The sequence below is a fragment of the Oncorhynchus masou genome, chromosome 11 (assembly GCF_036934945.1).
Source record: "Oncorhynchus masou masou isolate Uvic2021 chromosome 11, UVic_Omas_1.1, whole genome shotgun sequence".
In the NCBI taxonomy this organism is placed as follows: Eukaryota; Metazoa; Chordata; class Actinopteri; order Salmoniformes; family Salmonidae; genus Oncorhynchus; species Oncorhynchus masou.
The window spans coordinates 45,890,067-45,908,134 of record NC_088222.1 but is presented as its reverse complement, the minus strand read 5'-3'; the positions used below and the strand labels follow the sequence as shown (position 1 = coordinate 45,908,134).

At 42.3% G+C, this 18,068-nt stretch overlaps 2 protein-coding genes across 4 annotated transcripts; one reads left to right on the top strand and one right to left on the bottom strand.

The window, feature by feature from the left end:
- Positions 1–4,750: 4,750 nt before the first annotated feature.
- Positions 4,751–10,262, top strand: LOC135548738 (heterogeneous nuclear ribonucleoprotein A/B-like). Of its 3 annotated transcripts, none has more exons than XM_064978620.1 (9): positions 4,751–4,835; positions 5,311–5,564; positions 6,326–6,494; positions 6,577–6,735; positions 6,837–6,968; positions 8,380–8,491; positions 8,782–8,940; positions 9,029–9,114; positions 9,661–10,262. In XM_064978620.1, exons 2-8 carry the CDS (start codon positions 5,320–5,322, stop codon positions 9,097–9,099), a joined length of 1,047 nt encoding a protein of 348 aa, XP_064834692.1. In that variant the 5' UTR covers positions 4,751–4,835; positions 5,311–5,319; the 3' UTR covers positions 9,100–9,114; positions 9,661–10,262. The 3 variants fall into 3 exon arrangements, with proteins under 3 accessions (XP_064834692.1, XP_064834691.1, XP_064834693.1); XM_064978619.1 differs by having other exon boundaries at positions 6,837–6,992; XM_064978621.1 differs by lacking the exon at positions 9,029–9,114 and having other exon boundaries at positions 6,837–6,992.
- Positions 10,263–11,679: 1,417 nt separating this feature from the next.
- LOC135548739 (thymosin beta-11-like) lies at positions 11,680–13,655 on the bottom strand. The gene is made up of 3 exons (XM_064978624.1): positions 13,406–13,655; positions 12,676–12,780; positions 11,680–11,953 (listed from the first exon to the last, which is right to left on the bottom strand). Exons 2-3 carry the CDS (start codon positions 12,773–12,775, stop codon positions 11,916–11,918), a joined length of 138 nt encoding a protein of 45 aa, XP_064834696.1. The 5' UTR covers positions 12,776–12,780; positions 13,406–13,655; the 3' UTR covers positions 11,680–11,915.
- Between the last annotated feature and the right edge of the window lie 4,413 nt (positions 13,656–18,068).

Here is an 18,068-nt window from a genome sequence, read left to right as displayed (position 1 = left end):
GGCTGCAAGAGGAAGGTATGTTAGATGTTGTTTGGTATGTGACCAAACGGAGAGTTGGGGTGACTGGCTGTAGTACCACACAGGGAAACTCTATATGAGAAAATAATGGAAGTGGCGAAAAGTTTATATAGAAACATTCCAAAGTTGCACACTGATCCAAAGAAAATGTGTTGTATCCATGCTTCCCAGACTTTGTTTTAAATAATGTTTTATTACAAATACATTTTTTAAGTATTTATATTTTCTGTATTTTTTATTTCTAACCACATCAATGTGTTTCATCTCTCATAACCTTATTTGAAATACACTGTAAATACACCTTGTAGTGACCCGAACCCTTTCCCCTTTAAATCCAAACCGACCACTGAACAACCCAATTACTATGGGAAACAGCACTTGAAAAACAGTTTAAGACCATTGGAGGAATCTACCAACCCAGACGTTTTGAATTTTTTTGTTTTGTAGGAAAGTTCTAGATTGACATGTCCCTCCCCAGGCTCAAGCCTCCTTCTCTCTCTCCTATCCAGCAGCCAGTTGTTTCTTGCTATTGAGGACAGAATGGGACCTGGGGCTAGGCTATAGCATGAGCACCTGGGTTTGAGATGGAGGCTTCTCCACTCCGTCTTAGTGTGCAAGGGAGTCCCCTCCCAATTCTCACTCTCCTCTAACCTGATCAAGCCACCAATTAAAATAATTGCAAAAATTATGAGAATAATGACCACGTGGTACAGACGTGGAGTTTAGTTGTTGTTGTTGAGAATGTATGCATGTGTGTTTCTATCGAAGTACATTTTTTAAATTTAAATCCCAATGTGCTTTGAGCGTCTGCTGGAAAAGTGTGCCTTTAATCCACTCAATGCCGATGTTTCATCAGGAAAACATTAACTGCAGTTATTCACAATCAGATAGCCATGCTGGCTGTATCACAGTTCAGTTTAAAGATCCAGTGCAGTCAAACACATGATTTTACTGTGTTTTATATGCACTGAGTGTACAAAACATTCCTAATATTTCCCCTCAGAATAGCCTAAATTCATCAAGGCATGGACACTACAAGGTGTCTAAAGCGTTCCATAGGGATGCTGAACCATGTTGACTCCAATGCTTCCCACAGTTGTGTCAAGCTGGATGTCCTTAGGGTGGTGGACCATTCTTGACACACACAGGAAACTGTTGAGTGTGAAACCCCCAGCAGCTTTGCAGTTCTTGACACACTCAAACTGGTGCGCCTGGCACCTACTGCCATACCCCTCCCCTGTTCAAAGGCACTTCATATTTTGTCTTGACCATTCATCCTCTGAATGGCATGCACATAATCCATGTCTCAATTGTCTCAAGGCTTAAAAATCCTACTTTAACCTGTCTCCTCTCCTTCATCTACACCGATTGAAGTGGATTTAATAAGTGACATCAAAAAGGATCATAGCTTTAACGTGGATTCACCTGGTCCATCTACAGCGTGTAATGGAAAATGCATGTTTTGTACACTCAGTGTTCATTTCCACACTATGAGGTTGGAATAATACTGTGAAATTGAGACAATTATGATAATGACCTTTTAGTGTAAGAGCTATTTGAAAAAGACATCCTGAAATTTCTGCCTGTTCTGGTCGGATGGAGCTTTGGTCTTTCCATTGTGACATCACCATGCGGTAAATTAGTTTATAGAACAATAATAAAAACCTTTCTGTCAATAACATTACATTTTTCCCTCCCCACTCAGACCACTCCCAGACAGTCCTAGCAAAATTCTTGCTTGAGAAATTGCTATTTGCTAAGAAGCTATTTTTGTTTATTTTTGACCATTTTAATTGAAACCAATCACAGCAAGGTACTTAATTGTTTCCCAGATATTATTTTATATTAAGATAAAAACGGCTGCATTGTACCTTTTAAGCTGAGCAGGATTTAAGGGAAACAGTGGGGAATATACAGTTGAAGTCGGAAATTTACATACACCAAGGTTGGAGTCATTAAAACTTGTTTTTCAACCACTCCACAAATTTCTTGTTAATAAACTATAGGTTTAGCAAGTCGGTGAGGACATCTACGTTGCGCATGACACAATACATTTTTCCAACAATTGTTTACAGACAGATTATTTCACTTATAATTCACTGTATGACAATTCCACTGGGTCAGAAGTCGACATACACTAAGTTGACTGTGCCTTTAAACAGCTTGGAAAATTGCAGAAAATGATTTCATGGCTTTAGAAGCTTCTGATAGGTTAATTGACCTAATTTGAGTCAATTGGAGGTGTACCTGTGGATGTATTTCAAGGCCTAACTTCAAACTCAGTGCTTCTTTGCTTGACATCATGGGAAAATCCAGAGAAATCAGCCAAGACCTCAGAAAAAAAATTGTAGACCTCCACAAGTCTGGTTCATCCTTGGGAGCAATTTCCAAACGCCTGAAGGTACCACGTTAATCTGTACAAACAATAGTATGCAAGAATAAACACCATGGGACCACGCAGCCGTCATACCGCTCAGGAAGGAGACACATTCTGTCTCCTAGAGATGAACGTACTTTGGTGCAAAAAGTGCAAATCAATCCAAGAACAACAGCAAAGGACCTTGTGAAGATGCTGAAGGAAACCGGTACAAAAGTATCTCTATCCACAGTAAAACGAGTCCTATATCGACATAACCTGAAAGGCCGCTCAGCAAGGAAGAAGCCACTGCTCCAAAATTGTCATAAAAAAAGCCAGACTACGGACTACGGCACATAGGGACAAAGCTTGTACTTTTTGGAGAAATGTCCTCTGGTCTGATGAAACAAAAATATAACTGTTTGGCTATAATAACCATCGTTATGTTTGGAGGAAAAAGGGGGAGGCTTGCAAGCTGAAGAACACCATCCCAACCGTGAATCACGGGGGTGGCAGCATCGTGTTGTGTGGGTGCTTTGCTGCAGGAAGGACTGGTGCACTTCACAAAATAGATGCCATCATGAGGAAAGAAACTGATGTGGATATATTGAAGCAACATCTCAAGAGATCAGTCGGGAAGCTAAAGCTTGGTCGCAAATAGGTCTTCCAAATGGACAATGACGCCAAGCATACTTCCAAAGTTGTGGCAAAATGGCTTAAGGACAACAAAGTCAAGGTATTGGAGTGGCCATCACAAGACCCTGAACTTTTACTAGGATTAAATGTCAGGAATTGTGAAAAACTGAGTTTAAATGTATTTGCCTAAGGTGTATGTAAACTTCCGACTTCAACTGTAAATAATGTGTTATTTCATAGTTTTGTTTCTTCACTATTATTCTACACTGTAGAAAATAGTACAAATAAAGAAAAACCCTGGAATGAGTAGGTGTGTCAACTTGTGACTGGTACTGTATATCGGGGGCCCTTCAGGGGTGTGTGCTCAGTCCCCTCCTGTACTCCCTTGTTCACTCATGACTGCACGGCCAGGCACAACTCCAACACCATCATTCAGTTTGCCGATGACACAACCGTGGTAGGCCTGATCAACAACGAGACAGCCTATAGGGAGGAGGTCAGAGACCTGGCCGTGTCGTGCCAGGACAGCAACCTCTCCCTCAACGTGATCAAGACAAAGGACATGATTGTGGACCACAGGAAAAGGAGGACCGAGCACGCCCCCATTCTCATCGACGGGGCTGTAGTGGAGAAGGTTGAGAGCTTCAAGTTCCTTGGGGTCCACATCACCAACAAACAAACCTGGTCCAAGCACACCAAGACAGTAATGAAGAGGGCACAACAAAACATATTCCCCCTCAGGAGACTGAAAAGATTTGGCATGGGTCCTCAGATCCTCAAAATGTTCTACGGCTACGGAGAGCATCCTGACTGGTTTCATCGCTGTCTGGTATAGCAACTGCTCGGCTCGGCCTCTGACCGCAAGGCACTACAGGGTAGTGTGTACGGCCCAGTACATCACTGGGGCCAAGCTTCCTGCCATCCAGGACCTCTTTACCAGGCGGTGGAGGAAGGCCTTAAAAATTGGTGAACACTCCAGCCACCCTAGTCATAGACTGTTCTCTCGGCTACCGTATGGCAAGCGATACAGGAGCGCCGAGTCTAGTTCCAAGAGGCTTCTAAACAGCTTCTACCCCGAGCCATAACTCCTGAACATCTAATCAAATGGCTACCAAAACTGTTTGCATTGCCACCCCCCTCTTTTACGCTGCTGCTACTCTCCATCATTATCTATGCATAAGTCAATTACCTTGACTAACCGGTTCCCCCCCGCACATTGACTCTGTACCGGTACCCCCTGTATATAGCCTCGCTATTGTTCTTTTACTGCTGGTCTTAATTATTTGTTAATTGTTTTTCTTATTCTTATTTTTGGGGTTTTATTTTTATTTTTTAACTGCATTGTTGGTTAAGGGCTTTAAGCATTTCACTGTAAGGTCTACTACACCTGTTGTATTCGGCTCATGTGACAAATAGAATTTGATTTGATTTGCTAAAACTGTCTGATAATCATAAGCTGCTATTTATTGCTCACAAGCTGGTGTCACTAATGTGCATTCTGAACAGATAATGAAGCTCAGAGAAAATAACCGTTTTTCTGTACAATTTGGTGAAAATGCCGATGCCTTCAGAAAGCCTTGGTTTCCCATCATTACATTATAATTTGATCCACAAAAACACAGACCTTGTTTGAAGTGATTCTAAAATCTCCTATGGGAAAAATGTATGACGAAAAACCAATTGGAACCATTTCCGTGTTTGACCGCTAGGTTTTATGGGTATTATGACGACAACATTGTGGTACTCTATCCGGTTGTATAAAGATTGCCACGAGTTAGCGGAGTCGGAGAGTATCCATCTTGAATAGCAGCGTACATTTTAAACAGTAAGCGCTATTTTCGTTTTTATCTCGCACACATTGCGTTGTGATTCAACGATGTATGTCCCTCGGTATCGCGCTAGCTAAATAATGTATAGCTGCTCTCACGTCATTAGCTATTGCAAGCTAACGCGGTTTGTCAAGTCAGGCACTGGCAGGCCGCAAACACGAGCAGAATCACCAGCTAACATTAGCGAGCTATCGTAATTGCTAAATACATCTGTTCAGATTAGAATATCAGGCCTTTGAATTGTTTGTGTACAGTTTGATTGTATCCGTATAAAGTACAATACAATTAAACTTTGGCTGTGGTGTTATCAACTCAAATGTTAGTGTCCCGATGTTAACAAGCTTCAAGAAGCCGGTTAGTGTATGGCAGGGCAGTCATTGGGGCCTACTTTTTGAATGTTCATGGTTGTCTACGGGAAATGCTATTCATATAACTTGGGCTGCTAGCTAACGTTCTTTTTCCCTACTGTAGGCGATCACTATGTCTGACGACGCTGAGCAGCAATTGATGGAGACCGCTAAAAATGGAAATGAAGCCGAGGAAGAATTGAATGGCGCAGAAGAATCCACAGAACACCCCGAGGCAGAGGAACAAGAAGAACAGAGCTGCACGGTAGAGGGAGAGCCAGTGGCAGAGGAACCGGCTGTGGTGGAGGAAGGAGTCACGCAGAACGGAGCGGCAGAGGGGGGACAGATAAATGCAAGTAAAGGCGAGGATGACGCTGGGTACGTTTCTGTATGGTGTTTTTTAACATTTATGTAACATACTAACGTTACGTCCTTGGTAAAAAAAAACTTTTTTTTTCCATTTTTGGAGCCATGAGCAGCCCATTTGGGGGATGAACTTCAACTGGCTAGAATTCAGTTATAGCATTTAATTTTTCAGAAATATTTAGTGTTATGAGTTGCAGTGATTCAACTAGCTGAGAATTCTCAACTCTACAGTGGAGTTGAGAAACTGGATTCCAACTCCCACTGACAACTATGACAAGCACAAATACACAGTAAGCGTTAAATCATTGATATTTATAAAACTATTGCTTGGTAGTGCATGTTTTAAGTAGTTAACTTCATGCACAGATTGTGATGTCATTTGACAGGTCACACAGAATTTAGTAATCAAAAACTACAGATTGCAGCACCCGTAGAAAATGACGTCGTTACACAGGACTAATGTGGTATGCGTTAAATGATACCGACTCGATGTAGTTGGAGGTACACTCCACCAAAACTCATTGTCTCCAACTCTATTGAGATGTGATGTACATATCGTGGAGTTGAGAATTCTCAGCTATATTTCCACCAAAATATGTGTGAACACCCAGTCTGTTACTGGCCTGTACAAGTTTGTAAGCCACAATGTCCCTAGTGATTTGAGATATTTTAAAACTCAAATAATATAAAAACAAATGTTTTATAGTGGTTGTTTTAGTTGTCAGCCTATGAGAATTGTCCTAGGTGTGTTACTGATCTGTGTTTCTCTGCAGCAAAATGTTTGTTGGTGGACTTAGCTGGGACACTAGCAAAAAAGACCTGAAAGACTACTTCTCCAAATTTGGAGAGGTGACTGATTGTACCATCAAGATGGACTCAAACACAGGACGATCACGTGGGTTTGGGTTCATCTTGTTCAAAGAAGCAGCAAGTGTAGACAAGGTATGTGCCATGAGAAAGTTGACATGGTTTTACATTGTGACAAGTTGGGCTTTGTATACTAACCTTTTCTCTAACCTGGTAGGTTCTTGAGCAGAAAGAACACAGGCTAGATGGACGACAGATAGACCCAAAGAAGGCGATGGCAATGAAGAAGGAACCAGCCAAGAAGATCTTTGTTGGTGGCCTAAACCCAGAAGCCACAGAGGAGGCCATAAGAGAATACTTTGGAACCTTTGGAGAGGTTTGTCATTGTCCTATGATGGCCTCAACTTGACCTTCCTGTATGTTTTAGTAGCTATTGATTTTCCAGTGTTCTAAATGTGTCATAATTCACATCTTCAGATTGAATCCATTGAACTTCCAGTGGACCCGAAGTTCAAAAAAAGGAGGGGGTTTATCTTCATCACATTCAAGGAAGAGGCCACTGTTAAAAAATGCCTTGAAAAAAAGTTTCACAATGTCTGTGGAACCAAGGTAACAAACGGAAAGGAAGGCCTTGTATGTATATTTCTTAAACTTTTTTTTTTTTAACTTACGGTTGATGGTGGGATATGTGGGTTAACGTGTATGCTGTAGTTATAATTCTTTACTGACAAAAATATAATGCAATATGCAACAATTTCTACGTTTTTACTCAGTTACAGTTCATATAAGGAAGTTGGTCAATTGAAATAAATTCATTAGGCCATAATCTATAGATTTCACATGATTGGGAATACAGATATGCATGTGTTAGTTACAAATACCTTCAATGGGCTTCTGAGTGTGCAGGCCATGAACGAACTGAGACATTTTCAGCTTCCTGGAATTGTGTACAGAACCGTGCGACATGGGGCAGTGTATTATCATGCTGAAATATGAGATGTCGGCAGATGAATGGCACGACAATGGGCCTCAGGATCTCGTCACCGTATTTCTGTGCGTTCAAATCGCCATCAATAAATTGCAATTGTGTTGGTTCCATAACCCCACTGCCCCCACTGGGTACTCTGTTTACAACTTTAAGATCAGCAAACTGTTTGCCCACACAAAGCCATACACGTGGTCTGTGGTTGTGAGGCCGGTTGGACGTACTGCCAAATTCTCTAAAATATTTATTTGAGGTGGCTTAGAGAAATGAACAATAAATTACCATATCTGGCAACAGCTCTGGTGGACATTACTGCAGTCTGCATGCAAATTGCACTCTCCCTCAATTGGAGACATCTGTGGAGTTGAGACCACTGCACATTTTAGTGCCCTTTTATTGTCCCCAGCACAAGGTGCACCTGTGTAATGATCACACTGTTTCATGAGCTTCTTGATATGTCATACCTGTCAGGTGGATAGATTATCTTGGCCAAAGACAAATGCAGGAATGTAAACAAATTTGTGCACACATTGATAAAGGGATGTTTCTGTGATCTTTTTATTTGTGTTAATGCAATGAGTACTTTACATGTTGCGTCTTATAATTTTTGTTCAGTGTACATCGGTCTGGCTAAGCATCTTATTTGTGTGAAATGCAAACTTGTCTAATTGCTTAGTCTGTACATTTGTTTATTCCCTCCTGAAATGCTTTGGGCCATGCTCATGCAACGTGGTATTACAATGCTTCCTCACTGAAATGCACATTGCATGCAAGAGTTTCAGACCCACTTGCATGGTGTGCAATTACTAGAATTATTATGTCCAAATTAAACACCATTTCATTTTTGCACGTCGGTGTTCAAATAGATTGTTGCAGTGTCCTGACTGAAATGGGGGTCCAGTGTGAGCTTGACACTCTAGATTCCAAATCTTCAACTTAAAAGATGGGTGTGAATAGGTCTTGCGTGTTTGTACTGCATGCTGTCATGTCTTTACCGCATCTATTATCAAACCATCCTTCTTGATTTAATTCCAGTGTGAGATCAAAATTGCCCAGCCCAAGGAGGTGTACCAGCAACAGCAGTTCGGAGGCCGTGGTGGTGGTGGAGGGAGCTATGGAGGCAGCCGGGGAGGCAGGGGTCGTGGTGGTGCGTATTAAAGAAAGCAGTCCGACGTAGTTATGAGTGACTTAAGGCATCACAAAGGTATGCAGAGTATTTGTATAATGCTAGTTTCATTTCAAGTAAAGGGCAGGGTGCAATGGTTTTACCTGCAGGAAGACCTCAGCTTTAAGGGTGCATGACAGGTGTTGCGCTCACAAGGCATGGAAGGATCTGAGAAATGGGTTGCTAATGGACATCCATCCTTGGACCATAAATATCTGGATTATAATTTGTGCAAAATGATTTTCTGACTTAACCACATTTCTTTCCCTCAGGCCAAAACCAATATGGGAACCAGGGTTATAGTAATTACTGGAGCCAAGGCTATGGCAACCAGGGCTATGGCTATGGTGGGCAGCAGGGCTATGGAAACTATGGAAGTTACGGCAACTATGACTACTCCGCTGGATACTATGGAGGGGGCTACGACTACAGTGAGTATAGACCTCTGGCAAGCGCCTACCTGATTGTTTGACTTGTCTTTGCACAGAAGCACTCAGTCCTCTCTCTCTATTCCTGCAGACCAGGGCAATACAAGCTATGGGAAAACTCCAAGACGTGGAGGCCACCAGGGTAGCTACAAGCCATACTGATCACATGTAGTGCAGGTATGCATTTTAGTGCTTTGTAACATTGTGGTGCGATATAGCTGTTAGATTTGTGGCATTGATGCCCAAAAATTTCCTTGCCGAGATTTAGTCTGGCTCAGGGGAAGGCTATTGTAGATTATAATTAAATTACTCCACTCTTCATCAATTGGATTAAGTAAATACAGTGCTGTTGGGGATAGGAAACTTGTTTTGAAAGTACACAACCTCAAACCCTCAAATTTGCCAGCACAAAATCTGCATCAGATGCACCCCTACAACTACACTACTGGATCAATAAGGGTTGATGTTGCGGTGGACCACAATGGGTTTTCTAGAGTGGGAGATGGGTGACTATCTGCTTAAAGCTGCACAGCAAATTTAACAATGTCTGCTGTTTCCCTTAATGCTATGCCATAACCACTCTAACCGGCAGCATTGACTTTCTAATCCATCCCCTGTTTCTTGCATGCTTGTTGCCCTAGCTGTTTGCTTGCTCTTTGATGCAGGGTGGTGGGCTCATGTCTTAAGTGGTGTGCAACAATTCCTTTTTCTCCTCTCTTAAAGGACTCAAGTAAACACAGATTTGAAAGACCATGGGCGCGGCAGAAGTATGCAGGACTTGATTCTTTCCTGTGGGATGAGATTCATGCTCCATTTGTACAGACCATCTGAGGAACTGGAGAAGTAAATGCCACTTTTCCATGTTTTTATTTTATCTTTTTTGGGGGGGTCCACATTTCCAGAGATGGAAGTGTTATTTTTACTGTACTTTTTGGTACCTTTTTTGAATCTAATGTATTGTATGGTTGTATTTTACATGTCGACTGGATTTACATGAGAATCAGAAGCTGTCGGAGCTTTTGAAATAAACCAATTTTGAGTAATTTTTTTCTGGTTTCTAGATGACTTTCTTTTCTGGCTCTGGACTTGCAACAAGGAATTCAGTGTGGGATTGGGGTATGATGTAAAAGGGATTTGCCTAAATCTGAATTCATTTCCGATTGTCTAGAGAATGTCAACTTGTAGATGGAACCAACCAGTATATTTTGGATTCGTTTTAATTTTGACCTGTTAAGTGGCATTTATAGAAAATATAGTTAAAGCCTGCAGAATATTGCTACGTCATTGTCTTTGGCTAATTGTTAGAAATAAAATTGATTTTATAATTTTGTCTCTTTTAATGTTTAACTTACAGATACTGTCTAATGTTAATGCTTGATTAGCATTTGAATAATTTATCTTGGACATTTTGTATTTGAGATTAATTCCATATTTGTAGACCATTATTTGCCCTTTCCCTACTGTTGCTGAAAGTCTCTCCTGCTGTGTCATATTTATGTTGTCTATTTTACTAGGTTGACTGCTCTTTGATGCCTCATTTTGGTTTCATTAGATATGTTTATGGCTGTGTTTACTTATACAGTAAGGCTAATTCTGATCTTTGCCAATTATTGTCAAAAGACCAATTGGTGCCAAACATCAGAATTGGGCTGGCTGTGTAAAAGCAGCCTATGCGAAGTTATACATGACATTCTCACTAACATGTTAGAGGGGCAACATCTATATTGGACATCGGTTTGTAATGGCAAACTGTGTAATGTTGATGGAGATGTGCATGTCAGCTCTACAGCATCTTTTCTACAGTAGCATGCTACATGTATTGTAAAACATTTCCATGCACTGAAAAGGATCTTTCACGGCATAGTAAAAAAACTACAGTTTTTGATGTGGGATTTTGACAGCCTGGTCCCAGGTCTGTCTCCTACAGCCTGGTCCCAGGTCTGTCTCCTACAGCCTGGTCCACACCATTGCTCATTGTCAAGCAAAACAATTTTTGTTTTGCATGATGGCACAGACTGGCACTCGTGCTAGGAATTTGATTGAATTTAATATTTCTTACGTCATTTCACTGGCGCCAATCTTGAGTTGATTCCGTATGGGCCCACTTAGTCTTCAGTGGTTTTGCAGGTCCCTGGTGGTGATGACTGGTTTCTTGGACCTGATAGCTTGAGTTTTTGTAGCCTGATAGGATACTGAATATGGCAGGTAAGGAGAACTAGGTTAGGCTTTACTAAAATGCTGCTGTTGTCCCGGATGCAACTGAAACATGCAGCACTTGGTCCGTAGCTGTACGCCATCTAGCCACAACCATAGAAGCCATCGGTTCTGAGAAGCCATTGTCACCACACTGGTTCGAAACTGGGCAGAAATGTCCTTTTCATTTCACATTGTAAATCAGCAGAATTGCATGTAATTAAACTACTAATATGGCTTGAAAAACACGCGGTAGGTTATAACTAATTTCCCTGGAGCTGTTCGTTTTCAACAAACAATTCCTTAAGGATCACAAAGACTTGCACCCAGGCTAGCAACTAATCAAAGTTTATTGAACGGCAGCTGCTATTCTCGAGGTTTTGGGAAATGTGAAGACTAGCTTTGAAGAGGATAGTATACCTCAATATTCTGTTAAATCTCTGCGAGTGTGGCTGTGGCACCGTTATACCTTTGGAGGCTTGGCGACTTTTGTTTAGGCCTGTAGTCTACTTGAATGTACACAACCTGTTCACATAATGATAGAACAAATCTTTTTGTCATATTTTATTACTCTGACTTAGACATACAAAACATTGAGCAGTAAGTGTTTTGAAAACATCCTCTGACTAGCAACCAATCCTAATACCCCTCATTTTACAATTTTGTTGAGCACCAGTGTGATAAAAGTCAAGGTCCTGTTCTCCCTTCATAGTTATGGTTCTTGACAGATGGAGGTCAGAGAATCAAATTAAAGTAGCTGGTCGGAAACACTTCTCTTCCTCTGGTCAAGGCGATGGCTCTCGTTTCCTTTCTTGGTCGATTGCTACAAAATGGAAACAAATGTTAAACCCTTTTCGAAGAAAAAGGCTATCTCAGATACTCATTTCTATGCATATTTATATTATTGGATGATCCAATGATCAAAGCAAAATGCTTGAGTGCAGTGGGGGCTGCTGAGGGGAGGACAGCTCATAAGAATGGCTGTAATGGAGAAAATGGAATGGCATGAAACACCTGGAAACCATGTGTTTGATGTATTTGATACCATTCCACCTATTCCGCTCTCGCCATTACCACAAGCCCATCCTACCCAAGTAAGGTGCCACCAACCTCCTGTGGTTGAGTGTGATGGCCTACAGATCCTGACTAATAAAACCACCTCTCCAGATTACAGTTTTTGAGTGATATTGACTCATGCTCTCACCATGTAAAATGTATTTAAATTGAGAGAACACCCCTCCCCCCTTTGGGCCAGTGTACAGTACAAGGTGTCTTTTATACACCATCTGTGTTTAAAGCTATGGTTAATCACACATATTTGCATTTCCTTTGTTAATCAATTTAAAGAAAACCCCTCCCCTGAACACACAGTTACTCTTGCATGGATGGGTAGTAAATAGCCCATCTTCTTGCCTGGTCATCTGTTGCTAGGGAGAGATGCCAGCAATAAGATGGATCTGACAGCCCATGGAAAACCTTAAAGGGCTGAGTCCTACCTCAAGCAGATTCATCACAGAGCTAGATGGACAAGACTCACTCACTCACTTTCTTTGGTTGGCAATGGGTTCTTCACTCTGGTCTCCGTCTTCTTCAGCTTCGTCTTGTCAAAGCTGGAGATTTCTCTCATATTGGGTTTGTCAGACATGATAGCTGTAAATGAAGAGGGAGATGCAAATGAGACACAGTAGTTGCTATCAATATGTTTCCATCCGAATGGCTATGAGTAAGGACACGCCTTAGAATGAAACATTACTCATAATAGTTGCAGCCAAACAGGGTTTCAAGACTGCTACCCGTGTGTGTACGTGGGTGTGAAGGACAGCTGTTGTAAGATTTTCATGGATGAGTGTTGGTCTCTCTGATCACTAATGCCCACCCCTTAGACCCTCCATGTATTGTTGGACTTGGCCTTTGTTCTCCCATGTACTCATCCTTCATTCTCTCCCCCCTTTCTACCCCTCATCCTCCTTGTAAATCCAGTCCTGTTGCATGTGCTCCACTTCCACCCAGGGAGTGCTCAGACAAATGATTGAGAATAAGTGCCCTATCATATTACAGTATATTAGTAATATCCTAAAACAATCACTGTCTTTTTGGATAATGCTGTTTATTAGCCAGCCTACTGTGGCACGTATAGTAACTGTCTTTATCATCCTAGTAAAAGGGTGACACATGGACTGTAGTAGATATGGCATGACATGTAGACACAGATGGATATATATATGATATACATGTAATATATGAAGCTACAGATCTCATGCAGAGAATTTCTTACCGTAGAGCAGGGTTTGCGGCGTCCAAAAGCTACACGTGCCTGTGTCTGTCGATAAGTGGTCCAGAGCTGCGTCTGACACTGCGTGTGTGTCCCTCCTGCAGGGTGTGGGCAGGGGAGGGGGCTATTGATCTCTCTCTCTCCCTTTTTTTCTATCTATCTCTACACTCTCTCTCTCTCTCTCGCTCTACCCTCTCTCTCTCTCTCTATCCTGTCTCTACACTCTCTCTACCCTCTCTCTCTCTACACACACTCTCTCTCTACCCCCTCTCTCTACACTCTCTCTATATCCTCTCTCTCTCAAACACTGTCTCTACCCACTCTCTCTCTCTCTACTCTCTCTCTCGCTCTCTCTCTCTACCTCTCTCTACACCCTCTCTATACCCTCGCTCTCTCTACTCTTTGTCTCTCTTTGTTCTCTCTCTCTCTCTCTCTCTCTCTCTCTCTCTCTCTCTCTCTCTCTCTCTCCTGACACATCATGAAATATTCATGCCACGTAGTAGGAGGGGCAGCAGCAGCTTCCAGAGTAAAACTGCTGATTCCACACTGATAGGAAATATATTAGGCTGCATTATGTTGGGGATAAAAGGCAATTATGTAATGGATAAACATCATGATTTTTAAAAGACGCAGTCAATGCTGATATGAGTTAGTTTTAAAGCAACAGAACTTCGTCAAGGGGCATGTAGTCTGGTGTGAAACATAAAAGGATCAGTCCTGCCTGTTAGATTTGCAGATCTTCACCTCTGCCATTTGTTGTGTGTCGTCTCATCTAATGACTTCAGTGTATACTGTGCTTTTCCGTCAGACTGAGCACAGCACTGGGGCAAGGTTTCAAAGACATTTATTCTGAAAATCCATAGAAATATACTGTGATACATCCAAAAGAAATATGCACACGCTGAGACACTGTGGAATCAGCTGGAGATGAAGATGGATTTCTTTGAGCAGATGGACAAATAGCAATATTCATTCTCCTCATTACTGGTCAACTGTATGGCTGCTCAAGATAGAGGGGCCTACATTCTGTCGTCAGCCTCTGTGCTGCACACATGAAGAGGGGCTCTGACACATTAGAAGCATGGTGATTCTTTGTCTGACAGCTGCACCCTTAGCCTGGGTGGCAGTCTGTTTCTGCTCTCTTGCCAACTCCTTATGGAATTGTCATGCTTGGTAATGACAATGGCGTAGGCAACAGCACAAACAGATCTGGGACCAGGCTACTGCATCCTGGCTAGTCAATAAGAACAAGAGGTCTCAGTTAATCAGACACACACAGCTGTTGACAGGGTCCAGGGTCTCTGTTAAGCTGGGGTGGGGCAGGCTGGGTTGGGACACATTCCGTTAGTGTTTTGAGGTGGTCGATGCCAATATGACAGAGACCTCTCAATTTCATGACATTGTTACATTATTTAACAATAGTATGCCTACATTAGATGCTGCCAAACTCCTGAAGGGTCCACCATAACGCATGGCCAATTTGAATGTTATAGTTAGGCCTGCAGTCAATATGAATATCCAAATATATGTCTGAAGAAAGAGACATCTCAAATGCGTTGTCCATACACTTCATGATCATCACTGATGGTGTTTATGGGAAAATGTCATCTTCACCACTAGATGGAGTCAGAGCACATTAAATATTAGTATGACTAAAGCCCTGCCACATGTATTTAGGCCTCCTACCAACAGACTCACTTAACCCTGGTCTGTATGTCTGATCAGGTGAACTGAGGGCTGCATCTGTCTGAGTATTGTTTCACTTTGGCAGTGTGTTTGATCATACAGTGCCTTTAGAAATTATTCAGACCCCTTGATTTTTTCCACATTTTGTGCCTTATTCTAAAATGGATAAGATAAAAAAAATGTCCTCAGCAAACGACACACAATACCCCATAATAAAGCAAAACATGTCTTGTATAAAAAACAGAAATACCTTATTTACATAAGTATTCAGACCATGAGGTCGAAGGAATTGTCCGTAGAGCTAGCTCAGAGACAGGATTGTGTCGAGGCACAGATTTGGGGAAGGGTACCAAAACATTTATGCAGCATTGAAGGTCCGTCCCCAAGAACACAGTGGCATCCATCATTCTTAAATGGAAGAAGTTTGGAACCTCCAAGAGCTGGCCGCCCAGCCAAAATGAGAAATCGGGGGAGAGGGGCCTTGGTTAGGGAGGTGACCAAGAACCCGATGGTCACTCTGACAGAGCTCTAGAGTTACTCTGTGGAGATGGGAGAACCTTTCAGAAGGACAACCATCTCTGCAGCACTCCACCAATCAGGGCTTTATGGTAGAGTGGCCAGACAGAGGCCACTCCTCAGTATAAGGCACATGACAGCCCGCTTGGAGTCTGCCAAAAGGCACCTAAATACTCTTAGACCATGAGAAACAAGATTCTTTGGTCTGATGAAACCAAGATTGAACTCTTTGGCCTGAATGCCAAGCCTCATGTCTGGTGAAAATCTGGTAAAACTGTCATACAGGGCTGGCTCCAGGCATAAGTGACATAAGTGTTGAAAATAATAATAATTAGGAACTCAGTCAGTCTCGACTTACTGCTAAGAGTTAGAATAGTAGGTGTATTTTCTCTTGCTATGTCATTCACTGACAGTCACTCAATTAGCCATGTCAGCTAAACATTATTAGATTGGTAAATTAGTGTAGCCAGCTATCTAAACTTGTAGTAATCATGGCCGAATACCGACCAGGTACGCAGGGCACGTGCCCAGTGGCCCTGACCTCCATGGAGCCCCCCATTGATTTTGTTAGTCACTCTCACTCAGATATTAACATGGCATAAGTCATGGCAAAATTAGTAGAATTGCAGGAAATGTACTTTAAAATGTAATTTTCTGTCTCCGCAGTCAAAAGGGGGGCCAACCAAATCTAGCTTAGGTCCCCCAAAAGGCTAGAGCCAGCCCTGCTGTCATACCATCAATGTATTTTTGTCAAGCAGTTTTCATCTCTGTCCACTAGAGAGCAGTGTAAATCCTTTTTAGTTATGCTCTGCACTAACTAACATAACTTCAGATTTTGTGTCCAAAATTCTATCCCTACTTCTTGCACTCTGCATTACTCAATGTCTGTGTCCGTCAGACACACTCAGACAACCTGGTTGACCCTGTTACCACTCTTCACCAAATCCTTCACTGTCAAGAGAGAGAGAAAAGAGAGAGAGAGAGAGAGACAGAGAGCGAGTTCTGCAGACCACTTTTCTAGTCACACAGGCCCACTTCATCCTGAGCATCCTGTTAATGGGGGGGATTTGAGAGGACAGAAAACATTTGCATTCAGAATAGTATTACAAATATTGCTATCTGCTCAGTCAGACAGTGTATGAAATGTTTGTGATGAGGTAACCTTGAGGGGATGACAAAAGGATTCAATAACAGGTGAAGAGACACACTGTAGTCCATGCAGAAATAGTTATTTTTATTTTCTATTCTGTAGTTTAGTTAGTACTGCCCTTCTTGTGAAAAGAACTGGCTGTCTGTTGACCCTTTGAAAGTGAAACTGCAAGACACAGCATTCCACAACTGTTAGAGGTAGAATCTCATGTTTGCACCATTAGACCGTTAGACCGGACACAAAGCTGACATGATGAGGAATACAGACATACTATTAGTATTGTACTCTACACACTGTGACGGCCGTGCTGCAACTTTGTACTGAGTCACTCGGATTTTGATTTTGTCACCGAGTGTTGTGAGTGGTTTCATGAAAATGGCAAAAGAAGGGAAAGCGGCAGCCTGGAATGGATGGAAATTGAAGTGCCTATAGTGCATGGAACTTTGAGAATTATGCAGAACGCACACATACACACACACACACACACACACACACACCTACACACACAGATTCCTAAGGTTTGAACATAAAAGCCCAGAGGGTTTGTTCAGAGATTATAGGCACATCTCACATCAGTGCACAAATCGGTGCCCCCCTTTCTTGCCCTTATTTTTCTCTCCATCTCCTCGGAGCGGAATGCGCTTGACGTGTCACAGCTGTGCTCAACAGAGCAAGGCGATGTTCCCCACTTCCTACGCACCGTCAGTCACCCTCCACCCTTAGATCCCACATTAGTAAGCACTCCATCTAGGGAGCATTAATCACCATGGTTGAGACAGAGTGATCCCCCCCTGTCCCCTGTCTGAGATACTCAACCGGATTAACATGATACTGCCTCTTGAGGAAACGGTTTATTCTCTGACCATTTGAGGGTCAAACGAGTTAAACAACAATCAAAGGTTTTGTGATGTTGTAGCAGTATCATATGACAATGACATCCCTATTGGTCCTTGCAATGAATGTGTTGTTTGTCCCCATCTCACGGTTCTTTTCACTGTGGGGACAAATCAACTTAGACATATTTTTCCAGTGGCCACCACCCCCCATTACTGTTGACATCAGACTGCTACACCAATGACATGAGTCGGTGGTTAGCTTACACCAGTGACATGAGTCTGCGGTTAGCTTACACCAATGACATGAGTCTGTGGTTAGTTTACAGCAGTGACATGAGTCTGCGGTTAGCTTACACCAATGACATGAGTCTGTGGTTAGCTTACACCAATGACATGAGTCTGTGGTTAGCTTACACCAGTGACATGAGTCTGCGGTTAGCTTACGCCAATGACAGGAGTCTGTGGTTAGCTTACACCA

Coding starts and splice junctions, on each gene's coding strand:
- LOC135548739 (XM_064978624.1), bottom strand. CDS start 12,775: ATGTCTGACAAACCCAATATGAGAGAAATCTCCAGCTTTGACAAGACG. Junction 11,954..12,675: donor CCCATTGCCAACCAAAGAAA/GTGAGTGAGTGA, acceptor TCCATTTTGTAG/CAATCGACCAAGAAAGGAAA.
- LOC135548738 (XM_064978619.1), top strand. CDS start 5,320: ATGTCTGACGACGCTGAGCAGCAATTGATGGAGACCGCTAAAAATGGA. Junction 5,565..6,325: donor AAAGGCGAGGATGACGCTGG/GTACGTTTCTGT, acceptor GTTTCTCTGCAG/CAAAATGTTTGTTGGTGGAC. Junction 6,736..6,836: donor ACTTTGGAACCTTTGGAGAG/GTTTGTCATTGT, acceptor TCACATCTTCAG/ATTGAATCCATTGAACTTCC.